Source organism: Canis lupus, chromosome 32 (assembly GCF_011100685.1).
Source record: "Canis lupus familiaris isolate Mischka breed German Shepherd chromosome 32, alternate assembly UU_Cfam_GSD_1.0, whole genome shotgun sequence".
NCBI classification, from domain to species: Eukaryota; Metazoa; Chordata; class Mammalia; order Carnivora; family Canidae; genus Canis; species Canis lupus.
This window is the reverse complement of record NC_049253.1, coordinates 37,841,602-37,861,424: the sequence shown is the minus strand read 5'-3', so window position 1 is coordinate 37,861,424 and position 19,823 is coordinate 37,841,602. Positions and strand designations below refer to the sequence as shown.

Genomic DNA, 19,823 nt, shown 5'->3' with positions numbered 1-19,823 from the left:
AGCAGGTTCCCTGTGAGGAGCCCAATGTGGGACTGGATCCCCAGACTCAGGATCACGCCCTGAACTGAAGACAGATGCTCAACCACTGAGCCACCCAGGTGACCCCCTCTTTTTAAAATATTTTATTTCAAACCAAATAAAGTAAAATGTTCCATTTTATTTCCATACGTAATGCAAGAAGTCAAGTTTAAGAAATGGGTCGAGATTATAGTGGATATGCCTCAAAGAAGAATTCTGGTGGGAATTTAAAAATGTCTCAACTAGCATTGATGCAGGCTGGCTGCCTCCAAGGACCCAGATGGGGCGGAGCAGGAGTCCTGCAGTTTCAGCCAAAAGTGTCCTTGGCTTTGTGCAGGATAGAAATCAAACGCAAGCTGGAAGGAAGTGAGAGCAGAATTTATTGAAGACAGAGAGTAGATACAGACGGAGCATCTGGGAAACTCGGAAAGGAAAAGAGAATGACTCTTTTCTTTGTTTGGGGTCTAGGGTTTTTATTATGGATTGTGTTCTGGTGTATAGCTCTTCTCACACATCCAGGAACTGGTTAAAGCCGAATGCTCAGTTGACCCCTCTAAGTCATTTGTGCCCTGGAGCCAGGGGTCTTGGTGAGTCAGTGGTCTTGGAAAATGTCACTCCTTAGATGTTATCTGTTGTGCTGAAGACTTCAAAGGAATTACTAACTCCTTGACCTCTACAAAGAAGACATACATTATCTGTATGATAAGGTATATGTAGGGTAGGGGTGCAGGTCCTAACAAGAATAGAAGCAGGAAAAGGAGCAAAAAAGCAGTCCTTCAAGGGATCTCCTTGATTTCTCTGTTTCAGTACTATATATTACCTTCTGCAGCATATAAAACTGACTCAAAGTGGACAAAACTCATCCACGATTCAAATGGAAAAAAACATTTAATAATTCATCCACTTAAAAAGCATAATTGAGTGAGCTCAGACTAGTATAATAAAAGCTAGTGTATCTTGGGGCACCCGAGTGGCTTAGTTGATTAAGCGTCTGACTTCATTCAGTTCAAGTCATGATCTCAGGGTGCTGAGATGGAGCCCCACATAGAGTACCATGTGTTGGGCTCCACACTCCGTGGGAGTGCTTCTCTCTCTCTCCGTCAGCCCCCCAGTACCGCTCGGGCACTCATGAGAGTGCTCTCTCTCTCTCTCAAATAAATTAAAAAATATAGAAAAAAAAAAAACTCTTTAAGAGTTGTGTCCAAAAGTATATAAAATAGAAAAAGTATCAGGATATATCCACCAACGTAACAAAACATAGCAAGTTGTATAAATAATTATCAAATATAATCAGATTCTGGGACTCCTGGGTGGCTCAGCAATTGAGTGTCTGCCTTTGGCTCAGGGCGTCGATCCCGAGATCCTGGGATTGAGTCCCACATCAGGCTCCCCGTGGGGGGCCAGCTTCTCCCTCTGCCTAAGTCTCTGCCTCTCTCTGTGTGTTTCGCAGGAATAAATAAAAATCTTTAATAAAAAAAATATAATAACATTCAGTTGCAAAGACCCTTAAGTGAGTCATTTAAAATATGGAAGGCAAAGGGACTGTCTCTAAGAATTTAGTCAGACCCTTACAAGTGGTAATTTTGAAGCTTTGGCCTGGTGTTTTGCTAATGGAACTACCATTAGGAGGTTTATTCTACAGCAATAAGCCTATTTCTCATTCTGATAGACATCAGGGCAGGACATTTGAAAAGTAGTGGGATTAGAGGGTCCAGACCCAAGTGTCTGCAGGGTCTAGGCGACTTTGTGAATGACTGAAATGCCTAAAGAGGCAACCATGATGATTGCGGTGCTAGTGGAGCTTGGTATGCCATCTACAAAGTACAATGCTTACTTAGTTCCAGTGGGTCGTGGCCATGTAGAAATATGGGGCCAGTATGGCTTGGTCTCCTAATTATTATTTTTTTTTTAATTTTTATTTATTTATGATAGTCACAGAGAGAGAGAGGCAGAGACACAGGCAGAGGGAGAAGCAGGCTCCATGAACCGAGAGCCCGACGTGGGACTCGATCCCGGGTCTCCAGGATCGCGCCCTGGGCCAAAGGCAGGCGCCAAACCACTGCGCCACCCAGGGATTCCCCTCCTAATTATTTTCAAAAGAAGACAGAAATGTAAAATTTTAGCTTAATTAGTGGTCAGTATAATTTAAAAAAATATCTGTGGCCCAATACTGTATTAATATGGCACATTGTCTCTGATAATTCATATTTCCCCTTAGGAGATGTGTATGTATGTCTCTGTCTCTGTGTATGAATGATCTAACAGCTTTCTGCTTAGACAATTCAAGAATGTGACATTTTGGCAACTCACATTAGAGGGAAAAGCTAAAGAGGATCATACTGTAGTAGCTATGTCCTCCAACTGTTCTATGGGCCTTGGAACATGCTAGAGAATATGAAGAACTATCTTGTTAGAGCACTGGAGTCTCGAGGGCATTATTCTTGACTGAACAAATCTGAATATTGGATATGTATTGTGTTGGAAGGGTTATATGTTATGGGGGTAAGACCATCTCTTTTATGGACAGAAGGGGTTTCAGCAGACTGGTATAACACTGCACCTTGGAAATAAGATGAAGGTGGTGTTCTTACCATAAAACAAACCTTAGCACAGAGTAAAGAACAAAAATCAACCATAATACAACCTGCTATGTATGACTTCTTGCCTGTGCTTCCTTTGAACTGTGGAAATTGTTATTGTTGACATATTGTCAAAAATTTTTTGCTAAACATGTAATTCTTTTTTGTTTATCCCACCAGTTCAGTTAAAGTCTGATCTAATAATATATTGACCAGATGTCTGTATTAGTCAAAAGTCTGGCAGGAAACATGGCAAATTCAGAGTTTAACCAAAGAGAGTTTAAAAGGGGACCTATTTACATAGGTGCGGGCAGGGTTAAGGGCACTGCCAAGGAATGTTGAAATAAACATACATGAGAAAGAGAGGGAGCTACTGCCACACCAGGCCTGAAGGGACAAGGGGAAACGTAGGTTATTAGAAATGAGGTGAGAGCTAGAGCTGTGGAAGGAGAGATGCCGGGAAGAACCAGTGGCCAACGACAAAATGCAGCCGCCTCCAGGACCACAGCCAGAGGGAGCAGGACAATACCTTCTCTTCTCTTTCTTCCTGTCCTCTCTCACTGGAGCTCCCTACTGCCAAACCCAGAGAGAAGCCAGAGGCAAGGAAGCCCAGGCGACGCAGTTTAAAGGAGTCAGTCTCTAAGGGTACACCTAGCAGGGTGGACAAAAGTGAAGAATAAATGTAACCAGTGGCAAATGCAGTATAACCAGTACAATGATCTGTTAACATAAGGAATTACCAGTAATTTACCAGGTTATAACAAGGAGGGAAAAAAATCTGTTAGGAAAAAATGGGTAAAGATAATGAAATATTTTCGTAGCAGGTAGATTTATGCCAACCATGATAAGGACAGTTTCATAAAACTAAGTAGTTTCTTTTTAATCTACTAAATTATTTGAAAGAGGTAACATAAATGACAAAGGAGGGTTAGCCAGTGAATTTAATTTATTCAGATTTTGCAATGAATTGTGGTAATGCCTTTTTATAGATGATGAAAGATACTTAATTCTCATGGAATAAAGGCTAAGATAAATAGTCATAGGTAACTTTAAGATTTAGCAAATTAGTAAGAAACAAAACAAATGAACAAAGAAAAAAGAGACAAACCAAACCAAACCAAACCAAAACAAAACAAAAAAACCCAGACTCCTAACTACAGAGAACAAATTGATGGTTACTAGAGGGTAGATGGAGGGATGGGTTAAATAGGTGAAGGGGATTAAGAGCACACTTCTCATGATGAGCACTCACTAATACATAGAATTGTTGAATCCCTATACTGTGTGTGTGTGTGTGTATATATATATATATATATATATATAAAGATTTCATTTATTTATTCATGAGAGACACACTGAGAGAGGCAGAGACACAGGCAGAGGGAGAAGCAGGTTCCTCCAGGGAGCCCAATGTAGGACTCGATCCCAGGACCCCAGGATCATGCCCTGAGCTGAAGGCAGACGCCCAACTGCTGAGCCACCCAGGCCTCCCTATACTGTACATCTAAAACTAATGTAACACTGTATGTTAACTGTACTAGAATTAAAGTAGTAATAATAAAAATAAAGATTTAGCAAATTAGACAAGGATTTCATATTATAATGGACCCTCAAACAACATGGGTTTGAACTGCATGGTTCCACTTATACGCAAATTTTTTTCAATAAATACAGTATAGTATTATAAATGTATTTTCTCTTCCATATGATTTTCTTAGTGGCATTCTCTTTTCTCTAGTTTACTTTACTGTAAGTATACAGTATATAATACATATAACTGCAAAATATTTGCTAATCGATTGCTTATGTTATCCATAAGGCTTCCAGTCAACAGTAGGCTATTAATAGTTAAGTTTTTGGGGAGTGAAGAGTTATTCATGGATTTTTGGCTCTACAGGGGATTGGCACCTCTAACCCCCATATTGCTCAAGGGCCAACTGTAATTCAACTGATACTAAGTCAAGATGCAGGGTACAGTGTGCCATATTTCAATCTGTAATTTGGAATTAGATATTTTATAAAAAGATGTAAGGAAAGAAACCTGCTAACCTTGGCCAAAGAAAATCTAGGAAAAATCAAACATTGGATGAGACCTAACAAACCTCATAAGTGGGCGACATTATTATTAAAAAAAAATCATAGTTGCTTGCATTATTCTGAGATGGCTCTCTACATGCCACTGGTGTTTTCCAGACCAATGGTGAACTATATAGCCTTGATATTTCTTAGCCTTTAAGACCCCACTAATAATGATTGGCTCTATGCCTCCAGTATTCTTGAACTCTGGACAAATGCACTGGTTGTTATAAGGGAGTGTCGCATTGAGTGGTCCCAAACACATATGCTACTGCATTGTGTCTGCCCTTTTTGTCCTCTTCTGCTGCTTTTGGTTAGTTTTTGTGTGTAAGAAAGGTGCCAAAGCCATCAAAGCTATCTGTGTCCCAAGTATGTCACAGACTGTAGCATGCTGCATTCTAGAATTTCTCTCATGTCCTCTTTTGATCTGGTTCCCATAAACAACAAGCCCTATGCTCATGGGGCTCTAAGTGGTTTCAGCAAAATGTCTCTTTTACATGTTTTTCTTGTGTCTTCCAGCCCAGGTTGTAACAGTAATGCTTGAAAGGCACTGGGCAGAAACAGGGCCCTAAGGATTACTTCTCTTCCACATAGGTGCTGTATCCTTCAAATGCTCTCACCTCCCTTACATGAATAGCTCCTTAGAGCCAAACACACCCTGCAACTCTTCTGTCTGCTTGACAGGTATCTGAATCTCGAGATGCACACAGCTTGGGTTAAGTGCAGTCCTTCGATTACACAGCTGCTACTTCCTGATTCTATTCTGGGTGCCCTAGAAGTGGGGAGTTGTGGTAACACTGCAAAAATCCCCACTCGCTGTCATTCACGAAAGGTTCTGGGTCTCTTCTGATAGTGGGGCATTGGGAACCAGAGCATCTTACTCTCTCTAAATTTCTGCAGCCCTCCTTCTAGAGAGAGTTCAGAAAAGCAATGCGTTCTTGTGGTTTCTTGAAGAATCACATGCTTTATATCAGTTTTGGTGGTACAATCTGTTTTAGAACCTGGATTATTACAGTTGAAGATAAATTTTATTTAGGAGCCCATCTATTTTTATTTATATTCCCAGCCATTACTATTTTCCTTTGACCTTTGGAGAAATTCATTAATTTTTCTAAATACAATCTACTTTTCCTGATGGATTAGGATGCTCATTACTTCCCTGGACCCCTGGATAACTCTTTGATCTATGTTTGCTTTGATTTGTTTCCTTGGGTTAGAGCTCTGTCATCTCTCCTAGATGAGCCAGAAGCATCTTTTATTTGTCCATTAAAAATTAATCCTTAACAATTATTCATAGTTGTTTAGCATAACTTAACAAGATGTAACCAAAGCTAAGGAAGTGCAATGGAGAATCACATGCCACAAAAATGTTGTCATCCCTATTTTCAGATGGAAAGACCACAGCGCTGAGTGGGGATATAACCTGCTAGGGTTGGCCATGTCAGGAAAGCGTGACCTGAACCTCTGGCTCCTTGATTATTAAAGGCTCTTCTACTCTGAGTCTCGTTCTCTCCCCATCTCTCTCATACCACTACTCTTCTACCTCTATCACTTGTTTACTAAGGGAAGAAGACAAATGCTAACCCAGTTGCAACAACAGAAACTTTGTTAGATGGAATAAGATAATTTAGACAAGGATGGAGATGTTACTGTATATGGATGAATATTGGAGTATTTATTTAATTTTTTTAAAAGATTGTATTTATTTATTCATGAAAGACAGAGAGAGAGGCAGAGACACAGGCAGAGGGAGAAGCAGGCTCCATGCAGGGAGTCCGATATGGGACTCGATCCTGGAAGCCTGGTATCAGGCCCTGAGCCAAAGACAGACGCTTAACCACTAAGCCACACAGGCTTCCCAATATTGGAGTATTTAGACTCAATATTTTTCAGATAAAATGACTAAGAAATAATTCTCAAGATTCCCTAAAACCCTTGGGCTCATTTCCTGAAGTAGTAAAAAGTAGATGTTTGGAGACAGAGAAAGAGCTTATTAACTCCTAAGGCTGGGGCTTGAACTCAGCTTCAGTTCAACCTTATCTAAAAAAAAATACAGGATCTGAAAAAAGTGCAACAACAAAATGTCCAGTTCACTTCTGAGTCTACAAAAACAATAAAGCCACACGGTACAAAAGAGAGGAAGAGAGTCACATCCTTTCAGTTACTTACAGCCTACTTTTGTGGGTTGGGTACGCTCTTCAATAAAAATAAAACATTTTCCTGAGAATTGCTTTGTTGGATTGTTACTTTTCTTAGAGCTATAAAATGTTTAAAATATGCATTTCCAGGGGCGCCTGGCTGGCTCAGTCGGTAGAACATGTGACTCTTGATCTCGGGGTCATGGGTTCGAGCTCCACATTGGATGTAAAGATTTCTAAAATAATAAACTTTAAAACAAAGTTTTTAAAAAGTTGGGTAAAACGGGATCCTAAAAATAAATTTAAAAAACCCACATTTCCATATTTAGATAAATATTTCAAGCAAGTTTTACCACTGCATGCATTGAAGATAAAAATTAACTCTAATTAGTGTTTTGTTGGTGCTTGTGACTTGCACGCTTGGCTTTGAAGATCAAAAAATAATACATATGTGCTCACATGTTATTTACCTTCTCCCACACACTCTGATATTATCTGGCCATTTTCTAATTTGAAACATCGGCATCAAAAATATTGAGTCATGGGTGTATGTATGTTTAAACATCAGAGTTTCAGGACAGTGAAGCAGGAAGAGGGTGCAGTGATCAAATATACTGAGCTGATATTAGGCTCTAACACTAGCTGTGTGGCCCTTGGCAAGTTATTAACTTCTTGGGGCCTCAGTTACTTCATCTATAAAATGGGAATTAAGCAAGATCCCTAAATGTATCAGCATGAAGTATGTGTGTGATGCATGTCTAATAGTGGTTAAAAATGAAGTCTCTGGAGCCAGGCATCCTGGGTTGAAATCTCAATTTGACTACTTATTAATTGGGCAAGTTACTTAACTTCTCAGTGTTTCTGTTCCTTCATCTGTAAAATGAGAATAATTATAGTGCCTATCCTATCGGGCTGTTGTGAAGATTTAAACAGTTAAATTATGTAAACCCTTTAAAAGAGTTTGGCACACATTAAGTGTTCAATAAATGTTAGCTATTATTATTCTTCTAAAATCGTGGTAATGTAGTAGCCATATGTGGCCATTGAGCACCTGGAATGGACTTAGTCCTAGTTGTGATATGCTCTACATGTAAAATAAATATAGAAATTCAAAGACAGGGGATCCCTGGGTGGCGCAGCGGCTTAGCGCCTGCCTTTGGCCCAGGGCGCGATCCTGGAGACCCAGGATCAAATCCCACGTCAGGCTCCCGGTGCATGGAGCCTGCTTCTCCCTCTGCCTGTGTCTCTGCCTCTCTCTCTCTCTCACTGTGTGCCTATCATAAATAAATAAAAATTAAAAAAAAAGGAAAAGAAATTCAAAGACAGTATAAAAAAAGAATGTAAAATATCTCAATATTTTTTATATTACATATTGAATTGATATTATGAATATATTGAGTGAAACAAATTGTTAAAAATAATTTTGTGTCTTTTTACTTTTTCAATGTAGCTACTAGAAAACTTAAAAGTACATATGTGACTTGCATTATGTTTGTTTTGGACAGAGGTATTCTAAAATACAGAAATCTTAAAGCAAGAAGTCCATCAAAAAGAACCTTACCTTTTGGTTTAGCTCAAATCTGGATACTTGTGGTATGAGGAAAAGCAAAGGAATTACAATGTACTAAGTGAAGCCATTACAAGTTGCTGCAATCTTAGGTTATGTTAATTTTTCCAGGAGTGATGCTCCTTTCTCCTCTGGAGTGTTTTGTTCAGTCTTGGGATTATATTTAAGAGAGGCACAGGCCACCTAGAGTATATGCTTGGTACGCCTCCTAGGAAAATGAAAATTTTTCTCACAATGCCTGGAAAAGAGGAACTGTGGGTGGGTAAGAATATGAACATACTCAGCTAAGTGAGAAGACATAAGAGACATGACAGCTGTCATTGAATACCAGGAATGTGGATTTGCCATGTGGTAATGAAATTGGAAAATGGAATTGACCCAAAGGGTTCAATTGGGTCCAAGTTAGAGGGAAGATGATTTCAGCTTTAACATAGGGAGGAGCTTTAACAATGAGAGTCGTCCAAAATTGGAGTGAACTAGCTTATAGGATATTCAAGACTTTGCCACCCTAGATTTAAGCAGAGAATTACAGATAGAGTTTATATATCAGGTAGATAGAAAACCTCAAAAGGTTTTCAAACTCTGAGATTCTATGATTAAGGCTTCGCTGCTGATTCTGGCAGAGAGCTGCCAATTCGTGCATCATAGCCAGAATAACTAGAGTTCCAAGATTTTAATTAGGGTTTTTTTTTTTTTTTGCTTCTTTGTTTATTTAGGAGATACAGAAATTCACTGATACAAGCTCAAGAAAACATGTTATTGTGGGGCTATGTGTGGTAGATAGGGATCTCACAAGAAGGCAGGGAGAGGGATAGTGATATAGCAGACTTGACGGAAACTGTAACAGGAACTGAGGCTGCATCTGCTGTCTTCCTCTCTGGGGCGGCTGATCTCTTCATGATAGCTCTGCTTTCCCCCGCATCCTCGTTCTAGTCTATTCTGGAAACTGACTGGCTTCATGTAACTCTGTTCATTGCCATTTCTGCTAAGAATTTCAGCTTGTCTTTCAAAGTTTCTCTGGCCCTGAATCTACACGTGACCTTACAGCTCAATTCTCCCACCTATATGTTTCCATCTTTCATTTTCTTCAATTCCAGTTTCATGAGAAAAAGGATTGGCCCAGCTTTTTTCAAGCCAGATCACTAGCTATAGTATGGAAGGACTTTCCTTGGGTCAGATGGCTTCAGTTGGTCCAGATAGCTGTGGTTGGGGAATTTTTTGTTTTTATATATGGGAGGGGGAAGTTTCCACCAGAAACAGATATTTGTGGTGCAAGGAGTTACTGATACTTCTAGTATCTCTCCTGAAAGATGGAGGTCATGGAGTTTATAACCAGAAATTTGGGAATCCACTTCAGTTTATTCTGTGTTAAGAAGAGAGAGCCTCGGGTCACCTGGGTGGCCCAGCAGTTGAGCGTCTGCCTTCTGCTCCCAGAGAGCCTGCTTCTCTCTCTGCCTAGGTCTCTGCCTCTCTCTCCGTGTTGCTCATGAATAAATAAATAAAATCTTAAAAAAAAAAAAAAAGAAAAAAGAAAGGAAGACAGCCTATTCAAAAGATTCTTATTTGAGACTAATGATAGAAATATAAATTTTATTCTAGGATGTGTTCTAGGAACTTGTTACTCAAAATGTGGTTCATCAACCAGCACCATCAACATTGCTTAGGAGCATGTTAGAAATTAGACCCTCATGCTCACCCTAGACCTACTAAATTAGAATTTACAATTTAACAGGATTCCCACGTGATTTGTATTCACACTGAGGTTTGAGAAGTGTGGCTCTAGGATAGGTTAGTTTGGTTCAGGTCTTTTAAGTTATCAAAGGCTTTTACTAGGAAACTTCCAATAGTGTGTTATAGCCATGTGAGAACCAAGTGCTAAATTGTCCGAATTTTGTGAATTGGTTGATTTTATGTTTGGGAGCTTGAAACCAGATATTGTGGGAATATTTATACCACAGAAATGAGTAACTACTACAAATTTGTTTCTTTTGTACCGGAGAGCCGGTTGTTAAACATTTACCAGCATTCCACTGGATAGTTTTAAATCTCCTAATTCAAGCTGGAATTAAAATGTCTCCTAGGGTTTGTGGGACACAGCAACTCCCATATTGAGGTAGATGTGAAGCAAAATAAAATGAGTTCTAATTCCTCACAAACTTTTCCACCTTATGATTAAGAAATAATTATTCTAGATAGACATTTCTTTATAAAAAAATAATCTGAGTCTGCAATAAACAAAAGGAGGGAAGGCAGTCTAGGTGATACTTAAAATCCAGATGGACAAATAAGCAGAGACCAGAAATTCTCCCAGCTGGCAGTTGGACAGTTTTAGAGCTAAAACCGAAGTATGGAATAGCAGTTTCTATATAGAGGAGAAGATAAGACTGGGTAGATTCAGGTCCTAGAGACATATCACATACAGGAATTAATGCTTTTATTGCCTATATTATATTGAGTATAAAATTGTTAAACAAAACAACTCCTCCCCACATTAATGATAGGTATGGATGCAAATGTGTCATGGTATTTATTACATAGGGAGTGGTTTTTAAAGTGTGGTCTCTGGACAAGTACACCAGTTCTCAGCATCCCCTGAGAACCTATTATAAATACAAACTCATGGGCCACACCCAGGCCTACTGGGTCAGAAACTCTGGGGGCTAGAGCCCAGCAATCTGTTTTACTCTGGGTGATTTAATCTGGGTGCTTCTGATGCCTATTATTGAAGTAGGAAATATCATTGAGTTCCTTATTTTTGTTCAATAAAATAATTCATTTTCAACTTGAACCCAAAATAGGAAGTAACTCTTCTTGCAAGAGTTTCCAGAACAACTGAAAGATGGTTGAAGAAAGAGAGCAAGATCAAGAGAACTGCAGAGCCAGGCAAGTATTTAGAAACCTCTCCCAGGGAAGTTAGCCAAGCAGGCAGGAGGCTGGCATGTTGCCAAGACTCCTGGAAAGTATAAAACCTTCCTAGAAATCAACTGGGAAAAGTTGTGTTTAAAGTGAACCATAAGGAAGTACATAAACACTTTCTACAAATACTAATGAAAGTTCTGATATAAAGAATGGGACATCCTAGTCCATGTATCATATGTGTATCAGAATGTATTGTATTAAGAAATAAGCAGATAATGGAAAAGAAGGTATGAGAACAGCTTATTCATTTTGCCTCCCTGGTTAAGAGTTCTCACTGGTTCCTCCTACTGACACATTGTAACATGTAATGAGTGTTTACTCTGTGTCAGGTACTATAGTAAGTACCTCCATAAATTATCTCATTAGCCCTGTATCCCAGATTAAGAAAACCCAGGCTCAAAGAGGTACAGCAACTTGTCCCACATTACATAGCTGGTAAGTGATGATACTGAGATTGAAGCCCAGAAAGTTTGGCTCCAGAGCACCATTACTTAACCAAAAGGTTACTGGCCTTCTTTAGTTAGAACTTCATTACATATTAAATATTGAGGGGCTTGGAGTTCCCATTTCAGAGTGTGGATTTTTGTAGTTTTTAATAAGTTTCAAACTAAATAACCTCTTTTTAAAAAAAACTATTTATTTGAGATAGAGAGAGAGACAGAGATAGAAGAGCACAAGGAGAAAGGAGAGGGAGAAGCAGGCTTCTCACTGAGCAGGGAGCCTGATGTAGGCCTCTATCCCAGAACCTCCGGATCATGACCTGAGCCAAAGGCAGACACATAACCGACAGCCACTCAGGCACCCCTAAATAATCTCTTTATGTATTGTTATATATAAATAAATGGACTCTGAACCCCATCTGACTAATACCATCAAGTTCTGGTGGTCACAATAGCTAAACTGTGGAAGGAGCCACAATGTCCTTCAACAGATGAATGGATAAAGAAGATGTGGTCTATATATAAACGGAATATTACTCAACCATCAGAAAGGATAAATACCTACCATATGCTTCAATGTGGATGGAACTAGAGGATATTATGCTGAGTGAAGTAAGTAATTGAAGAAAGACAATCATCATATGGTTTCACTCATATGTGGACTATAAGAAATAGTGAAAGAGGCTATAAGAGAAACGGAGGGAAACTGAATGGGGAAAAATTAGAGACAAACCATGATGAGAGAACTTCTAACTCTGGGAAACAAAGGGTTGGAGAAGGGGGGTGGTATAGAGGGATGGGATGACTGGGAGACAGGCAGTAAGGAGGGCACTTGATGGGATGAGAACTTTTTTTTTTTTTAATTTTATTTATTTATTCATGAGAGACACAGGGAGAGAGAGGCAGAGGCACAGGCCGAGGGAGAAGCAGGCTCCATGCAGGGAGCCCTGAAATGGGACTTGATCCTGGGACTCCAGGATCAGGCCCTGGGCTGAAGGCAGCACTAAACCGCTGAGTCACCAGGGCTGCCCAGCACTGGGTGTTATACTATATGTTGGCAAATAGCATTTATTTATTTATTTTTTAGATTTTATTTATTCACTCATGAGAGACACAGAGAGGCAGAGACATAGGCAGAGGGAGAAGCAGGCTCCATGCAGGGAGCCTGAATGTGGGACTCGATCCTGGGACCCTGGGGATCATGACCTGAGTCCAAAGGCAGCTGCTCAACCACTGAGCCACTCAGGTGCCCTAGCCAATTGAATTTAAATTAAAAAAAAGAAAAAAAAGTCCTGGTGGTCAAAGTGGGCAGTCGGATAAGTTGCACCACTACAGGACACTGCTTTACTGCAAGCCATACTGCCTGTTACTCTGAGGAAAAGGGGCCAAACCAAAATAAGCTCTCAAACCCGCAGGGAACCAACGGCGAACCACGCAGGTGTTTAAATTATCTTGTTGTAACAGGAGACACAAAGAAGTACACAAGTGGGGGTGAGATTACTTTAGGTATAGGAATGGGGAGTTGTGGAGGCTATGGAAAAGCACTTTCATCACCTTTTTTTTTTTTTTAAACATTTTTTTTATTTATTTATGATAGTCATACAGAGAGAGAGAGAGAGAGGCAGAGACACAACAGGCAGAGGGAGAAGCAGGCTCCATGCACCGGGAGCCTGATGTGGGATTCGATCCCGGGTCTCCAGGATCGCGCCCTGGGCCAAAGGCAGGCGCCAAACCGCTGCGCCACCCAGGGATCCCCTCATCACCTTTTTTTGTCTGGAAATGGATTTGGCAAACTTGCCCTAATTGTTGAATTTACCCTCAAGTGAAATTGGCTTTTAAGGATCATGAAGGCCATGGCTATGTTGGTTTCATTTGCCGCCTCCATGCGTGGCCAAGCACATTGCTTGACACATGGCAAACAGTCATGTATTTGTGAAAAGGAAGGAGAAAAGAAAAGGAGACAGAAAGGGACGAAAGTTATAAAGGCAGATGCCAAGTTCTTTGAATTTGTGTGTATACCGGTCGTAAGTGGGTATGGACCTTTTGAAGTAACTGCTTAGGTGTTAATAGGACAGGGAAATAAATTAGAGACCACGTCTGTCATGTAGTCAGGTACAATGGATACATGTGAAATAAATAAATCATCTGGGAAGTTCCACTTTGATCAGTTCAACTTCTCATGGGCAGCTTCATCGAAGTAAATTTTGGCCATTGGAATGGCCAGAGAGCTTGTGTGTGTGTGTGTGTAGGGATAGAGAGGTGTTGGCCTGGTGTTGAGGCTGGAGAGATAAGCAGGAGCTAGAAGTGAGCTCTGGAGGTAGCTACTGGAGGAAGGGGGGAAGGGGGTGGGGCGCACCTGGGTGGCTCCGGTCCTGATCCCCAGGGTGCTGGGATCCAGGGCTCCCTGCATGGAGCCTGCTTCTCCCTCTGCCTCTATGTGTCTCTCATGAATAAATAAGTAAAATCTTTTTAAAACCCCCCACAAAACTAGGAAGGGATATAAACTATGATCAGATTTTTTTTTTTTTAAAGATTAAACTATGCTGACAACACCTTTGACTGATGGAAAGGACACTGTTTTTTGGTTTTTTTTTTTTGAGTCCTAATAACCTGTGCGTAGGTCTCAAGATCTCCCATTTTAAAACTAGAGGTGTTCTATAAATCTTTCAAGTGCTATTCAGTTGACCCTAATGGGCCAGCTTGCCGGCAGAAGGAACACGTCGAGCTGATTGAGGTGAAGATGACCTTAAGACCACGCTGGTCTCTAGTTGAGACAAAAAGAGAGTTTTGTTAGTGGGTGGGACGCCCGCCATTTTAAAGTCTTCCCAAGGCCGGAAATGGGCCGATAGAAACTGGTGAGATTCCTCAGATTGTTTTTTCATGCTTTGCTGGGTACTCTCTCGATATATTAAATTATCGTTCTAAGTACATTTGAGTCAAAGAGAGCAACGCGAACAAGACCGTATTTTCCATGAAGGGCAGATTTCTCTGCAGGTGGTTTAAGCTGTCCTCCCGGAACCATGAAGCACAGGGTCCTAGCACGGGAGGCCAGCACGGAAGCCCGATTGTAACACCGCCACCGGGGCGGGGGGGACCCGGGGGGTTCGAGGTTCCCTGCCGGTGTGAAGCTTCTTCTGGTTTCCGCCCCTTTTCCTCTCGCTCTTTCTTAATCCTCACCCTTCTGTCCGTTCCGGAGAGGAACCCTTTTTAAGTTTCCTGCAAGTTGAAGCGTAGGACCGATTTCGTCGACACAATCCGGAATGGTCAACATGGCGGCGGCCATGAAATGCGTCGGTCGAGGTAAAGCAATGCGTTATCCGGGCTTGGGGGGAAGTAGCCCTGGTATTCTGCGGTGAGCCAGACCCTCCTAGGCACGGGTCTGCGCGGGGGGCTCGAAGGCTTCCTGTTGTTTGGAGTTCTAGGTTCTCCAGAGGGCTGTTGCTGCTCACAAACGGTTTCACAAACGTTTCGCTCCTTCCTGGAGCCGCCTACCCCCGGGCTGGAGTGGGACGGGGTGTGCGCTGCTACCCCCCCCCCCCCCCCGGAGCCGCCCGCCCGCCCCGGGGTGAAGACGCGGTTCTGCCTCCAGCACTGGGGTGTGGGCTGCGTGGGAGAATTCCATAAGAGACGTGAGTTCTGGTGTGGAAAAGGTGGTACGTTTACGTGATCCACAACCGTGAACTTCCAACACCTTTCGGAACGCTCGCTGGCGCTTGCGGAAGTTCATCGCTGCAGGCAATTGTGATTCTTAAAGGAATTTGAAGTGACTGCTTAGGTGTCAGTAGGACCGGGAAATAAATTAGAAACCACGTCTGTCACGTAGTCAGGTACAATGGATACATGTGAAATACATCATCTGGGAAGTTCCTACTTTGATCAGTTCAATCTGCATCAACATTTATCATTGGGAGACTAATTGTGTCCTACTTCTTGGTAGTAGCTCTTTTCCGGACTTAGTAAACTCCACAATTCATGGTCTAGGAGGACGGCCCTTTTTTGGTACAAAAAAAAAAAAATTTTTTTTTTTTTTGGTACAGTGCTTTTTAATTTTTGTTTTGTGATTTTGAAGCACCGATACATATTGTTATTGATTAAGGTAGCTCTTTAGTTGAAGACAGCAGCCAGCATCACTCCTATTTTACAGAGGAATAAACTGATCCCGTTAAAGTATGTGGTAGCGCTCATATAACTAGTGAATGGCAGGGGCAAAACTGAAGCTCCACTCCTAGGCTAGAGATTTTTTTTTATTTTTTTATTTTTTAACCTACATCCTGCTTTTTCTCTTTGAGCTTCTTTTGGGAATGCTTAGCGTCAAGACAGGATTCTGTGTTGGGGACAGTTGTTTAAAAGAGTGGTGACCAAACCAGAAAATGTATCTTTACTGAAAAGAGACTTATGGTATTTTCTACATGTATGACAGAAATAACACTGTATTAGACAAACCAAAAAGAGAACTGAGGATTATCATTTTCTTCGTGCCACGTTTTCTTCTCTTGGCTTCTGGCATTCCTCTCTTTAATTTTCTTTTTATCTCACCTGTCATTTCTCACATTACTTTGCTAGTTCCACCTCCTCTCCCCAGTCTCTTACCTTGCAATTCCTCAGGAGCCAGGAACCCATCTTTAATCTCCATGTCTTTTTTTTTTTTTATAAGATTTTATTTATTTATTCACGAGAGACACAGAGGCAGAGACACAGGCAGAGGAAGAAGCATGCTCCATGCAGGGAGAGATTGACACGGGACTCAATCCCGGGACCGCAGGATCAAGCCCTGAGGCAGACGCTCAACTGCTGAGCCACCTAAGTGTCCCCCAATCCTCATGTCTTTTGTATGTAAATTCATTCCTCTAGTGATCTCATCCAAGTTTCCTGGCTTTCGCTATTATCTATGTCTTAATGGCTCTCAATTTTTTATCTATGGTTGGGGCCTCTTGTAAACTTTAGTTAGTTAGTTAGTGAGTAAAGGGATAGAAGTTTATTAAGCAAAGATAGAGAGAAAGCTCTCAGAAGTGGGAGGGGTCTTGACAGGGTTTCCCCTCTTGTGAACTTTAGATTCTTAAACTTATCTGCCAATTCTAGGTCTCCACTTGTATGTCTCATTAGCACTTAACACTTGTCTGAAATCAGACTCATAGCCTGCAGTCTTCCCCCTCTCATTTGATGGTAACTTCATCCTCTTAGTTGTTTGGGCCAAAAGCATGTCCACAATTCCCTCTCTTTTTCCCACACTTCACATAAAATAGTTGACAAATTTGTTGGTTTACCTTCAAAATAAATCCAAAATTTATGTCCTCACTACACTATAGCAACTACCTTGCATGCCATTACAGTTCCTCACCTGGCATTCACTATGTTCTCAAAAGAGTAAATCATGTTACTCTTATTCTCAAAACTGTAAGACCTCCCCATTTTTCTTAGTTTTTAGAATGGTCTACAGATGTGTTGTCCATATTGTTATCCACTATTGAACACTTCAGGTGTGGTTAATCTAAATTGAGTGTGACAAATACATATTAGATTTTGAAGACTTAGTACCAAAAAAGGTAAAATACCTGAGTTTTTTTTTATATTGATAACATGTTGAAATGATAATGTTTTGAGTTATTAGCTGTAATATGTTAATTTTATTAATTAAGTTCACTGGTTTCTTTTTTTACCCTTTTTAATGTGGCTATTAGACAATTTAAAAATATACGTGTAGTTTACATTCTACTTCCACTGGACAGCACTGGCCTAGGGTCTTCACACCTGCCTTATCCCCCCTACTCACCCACTCACCCAGGTTACCTCTCTGACCTCTTTTCCAGCTACCTTTCTACTTACTCTGTGTTCTCTAGTCACATTGCCCTAATCAACACCAAGAACATTTCTGCCTTGGGACAACTTTTTCTTCCAACTGGGGTGGGCTTGAACGCTTTTTCTAGAAATTTGTGTGACTGATTTTCTCATTTCTTTCAAATCTTTTGAACTTTTGTTCAAAATGATGTTTGTGAAATTATCCATATAACACATAGTGTAGTCATTTTTACTCTTCTCTAGCTTTCCATTATAGAAATATACCACAATTTATTTATGCATTCTACTGTAGGTAAATGTTTGGGTTCTTTTAAAAAAATTTTTTTTTTAAATTTTTATTTATGATAGTCACAGAGAAAGAGAGAGAGGCGGAGACACATAGGCAGAGGGAGAAGCAGGCTCCACGCACCGGGAGCCCGATGTGGGATCCGATCCCCGGTCTCCAGGATCGCGCCCTGGGCCAAAGGCAGGCGCTAAACCACTGCGCCACCCAGGGATCCAAATGTTGGGGTTCTTTTCTGCAGTATTGCCATTACAAAGATATGATGATGATAATGATGATGATGAATGATGATTTATTTTAATTCCAGTATAGTTGACATACAGTGTTAGTTTCAGATATATAATATGGTGATTCAGCAATTCTATATATTGCTCAGTGCTCATCATGATAAGTGTATTTTAATCCTCTTCACCTATTTCACCCATCCCTCCACCCACTTCCCCTCTGGTAACATCTATTTGTTCTCTATAGTTAGCAGTCTTTTTTTTCCTTTTTTGGTTTATCTCTCTTTTTAATTTTTTTTTTCTTAAATTCCACATATGGGTGAAATATATAGTATTTGTTTTTCTCTGGCTGATTCATTCACTTATAATATCTAGATCCATCCATGCTGTTGCAAATGGCAAGATTTCATTCTTTTTTTATGGCTAAGTAATATTTCATAGTGTGTGTATACACAGACACCAATCCCACATCTTCTTTTTCCATTGATTGATGGATGGACTCTTCGACTACTTCCATAATTTGGCTGTTATAATAATGCTGCAGTAAACAGAGAAGTGCATGTATCTTTTTGAATTAGTGTTTTCATATTCTTTGGGTAAATACCCAGTAGTGGAATTAGTGGATCATATGGTAATTTTTTTTCTATTTTTAATTTTTTGAGGAACCTCCACACTTTTTTCCACAGTGTCTACACCAGGTTACATTCACCAACAGTGCCTGAGGTTGCTTTGTTTTTGTATCCCTGCCAACATTTCTTTTGTGTGTTGTTGATTTTAGCCATTCTGACAGGTTATGAGGTGCTGTCTCATTATAGTTTTGATTTATATTTCCCTGATGATGAGTGATCTTGGGAATTTTTTCATGAGTCTGTTGGACATCCATGTCTTTTTGGAGAAATGTCTCTTCATGTCTTCTGCCCATTTTTAAATTGAATTATTTGTTTTTTTGTAGAGTTTTGTAAGTACTTTATATATTTTGGATACTAATCTGTTATTGGATATGTCATTTGAAAATATCTTCTCCCATTTAGTAGGTCATCTTTTAGTTTTGTTGATTGTTTCCTTTGCCGTGCAGAAGCTTTTTATTTTGATGTCAACTCAGTAGTTTGTTTTTGCTTTTGTTTCCTTTGCCTCAGGAGATACATCTAGAAGGATGTTGCTACAGCTGATGTCCGAGAAACTACTGCCTGTTCTCTCCACTAAAATTTTTATGGTTTCAGGTCTCACATTTAGGTTTTTTTTTTTTTTTTTTTAAAAGATTTATTCATTTATTTTAGAGTTAGAGGTTGAGCAGGGGGAAAGGCAATGAGAAGGGGAGAAAAGATAGAATCTCAAGCAGACTTCCCTCTGAGCATTGTGCTGGGCACAATCCCATAACCATAAGATTGTGACCTGAGCTGTAACCAAAAGTTGGATGCTCAACTGACTGAGCCACTCAGACACCCCTCACATTTACGTTTTTAATCCATTTTGAATTTATTTTTGTGTATGGTGTAAGATAATGGTCCAGTTTCATTCTTTTGCACATAGCTGTCCAGTTATCTCAGTGCCATTTGTTGAAGAGATTTTCTTTTTCCCATTGCATATTCTTGCCTAGTTTGACAAAGATTAATTGGCCATTAATTATGGGTTTATTTTTGGGCTTTCTATTCTTTTCTGTTGGTCTATGTGTCTATTTCTGTGCCAATACTATATTGTTTTGATTACTGCAGATTTTAGTATATTTTGAAATCTGGGATTGAGATGCCACCAGTTTCATTTTTCTTTTTCAAGATCACTTTAG

General features: G+C 40.2%; 1 protein-coding gene across 7 annotated transcripts in view; it reads left to right on the top strand.

Moving 5' to 3' along the window:
* MRPL1 (mitochondrial ribosomal protein L1) overlaps positions 1-19,823 on the top strand; it is a 140,269-nt gene that overhangs the window by 31,210 nt on the left and 89,236 nt on the right. For 5 of the 7 annotated variants that reach the window (XR_005382931.1, XR_005382932.1, XM_038582347.1 and 2 more), the window contains exon 3: positions 11,177-11,261. Coding sequence is in view for 5 of the 7 variants with exons in the window: in XM_038582347.1 (XP_038438275.1) it covers positions 11,177-11,261 (85 nt within the window). In the remaining 2 variants the exon portion in view is untranslated. Of the gene's footprint in view, positions 1-11,176; positions 11,262-14,334; positions 15,038-19,823 lie in introns of those variants that run through there. The other 2 variants (XM_038582348.1, XM_038582346.1) reach the window with 1 other exon arrangement.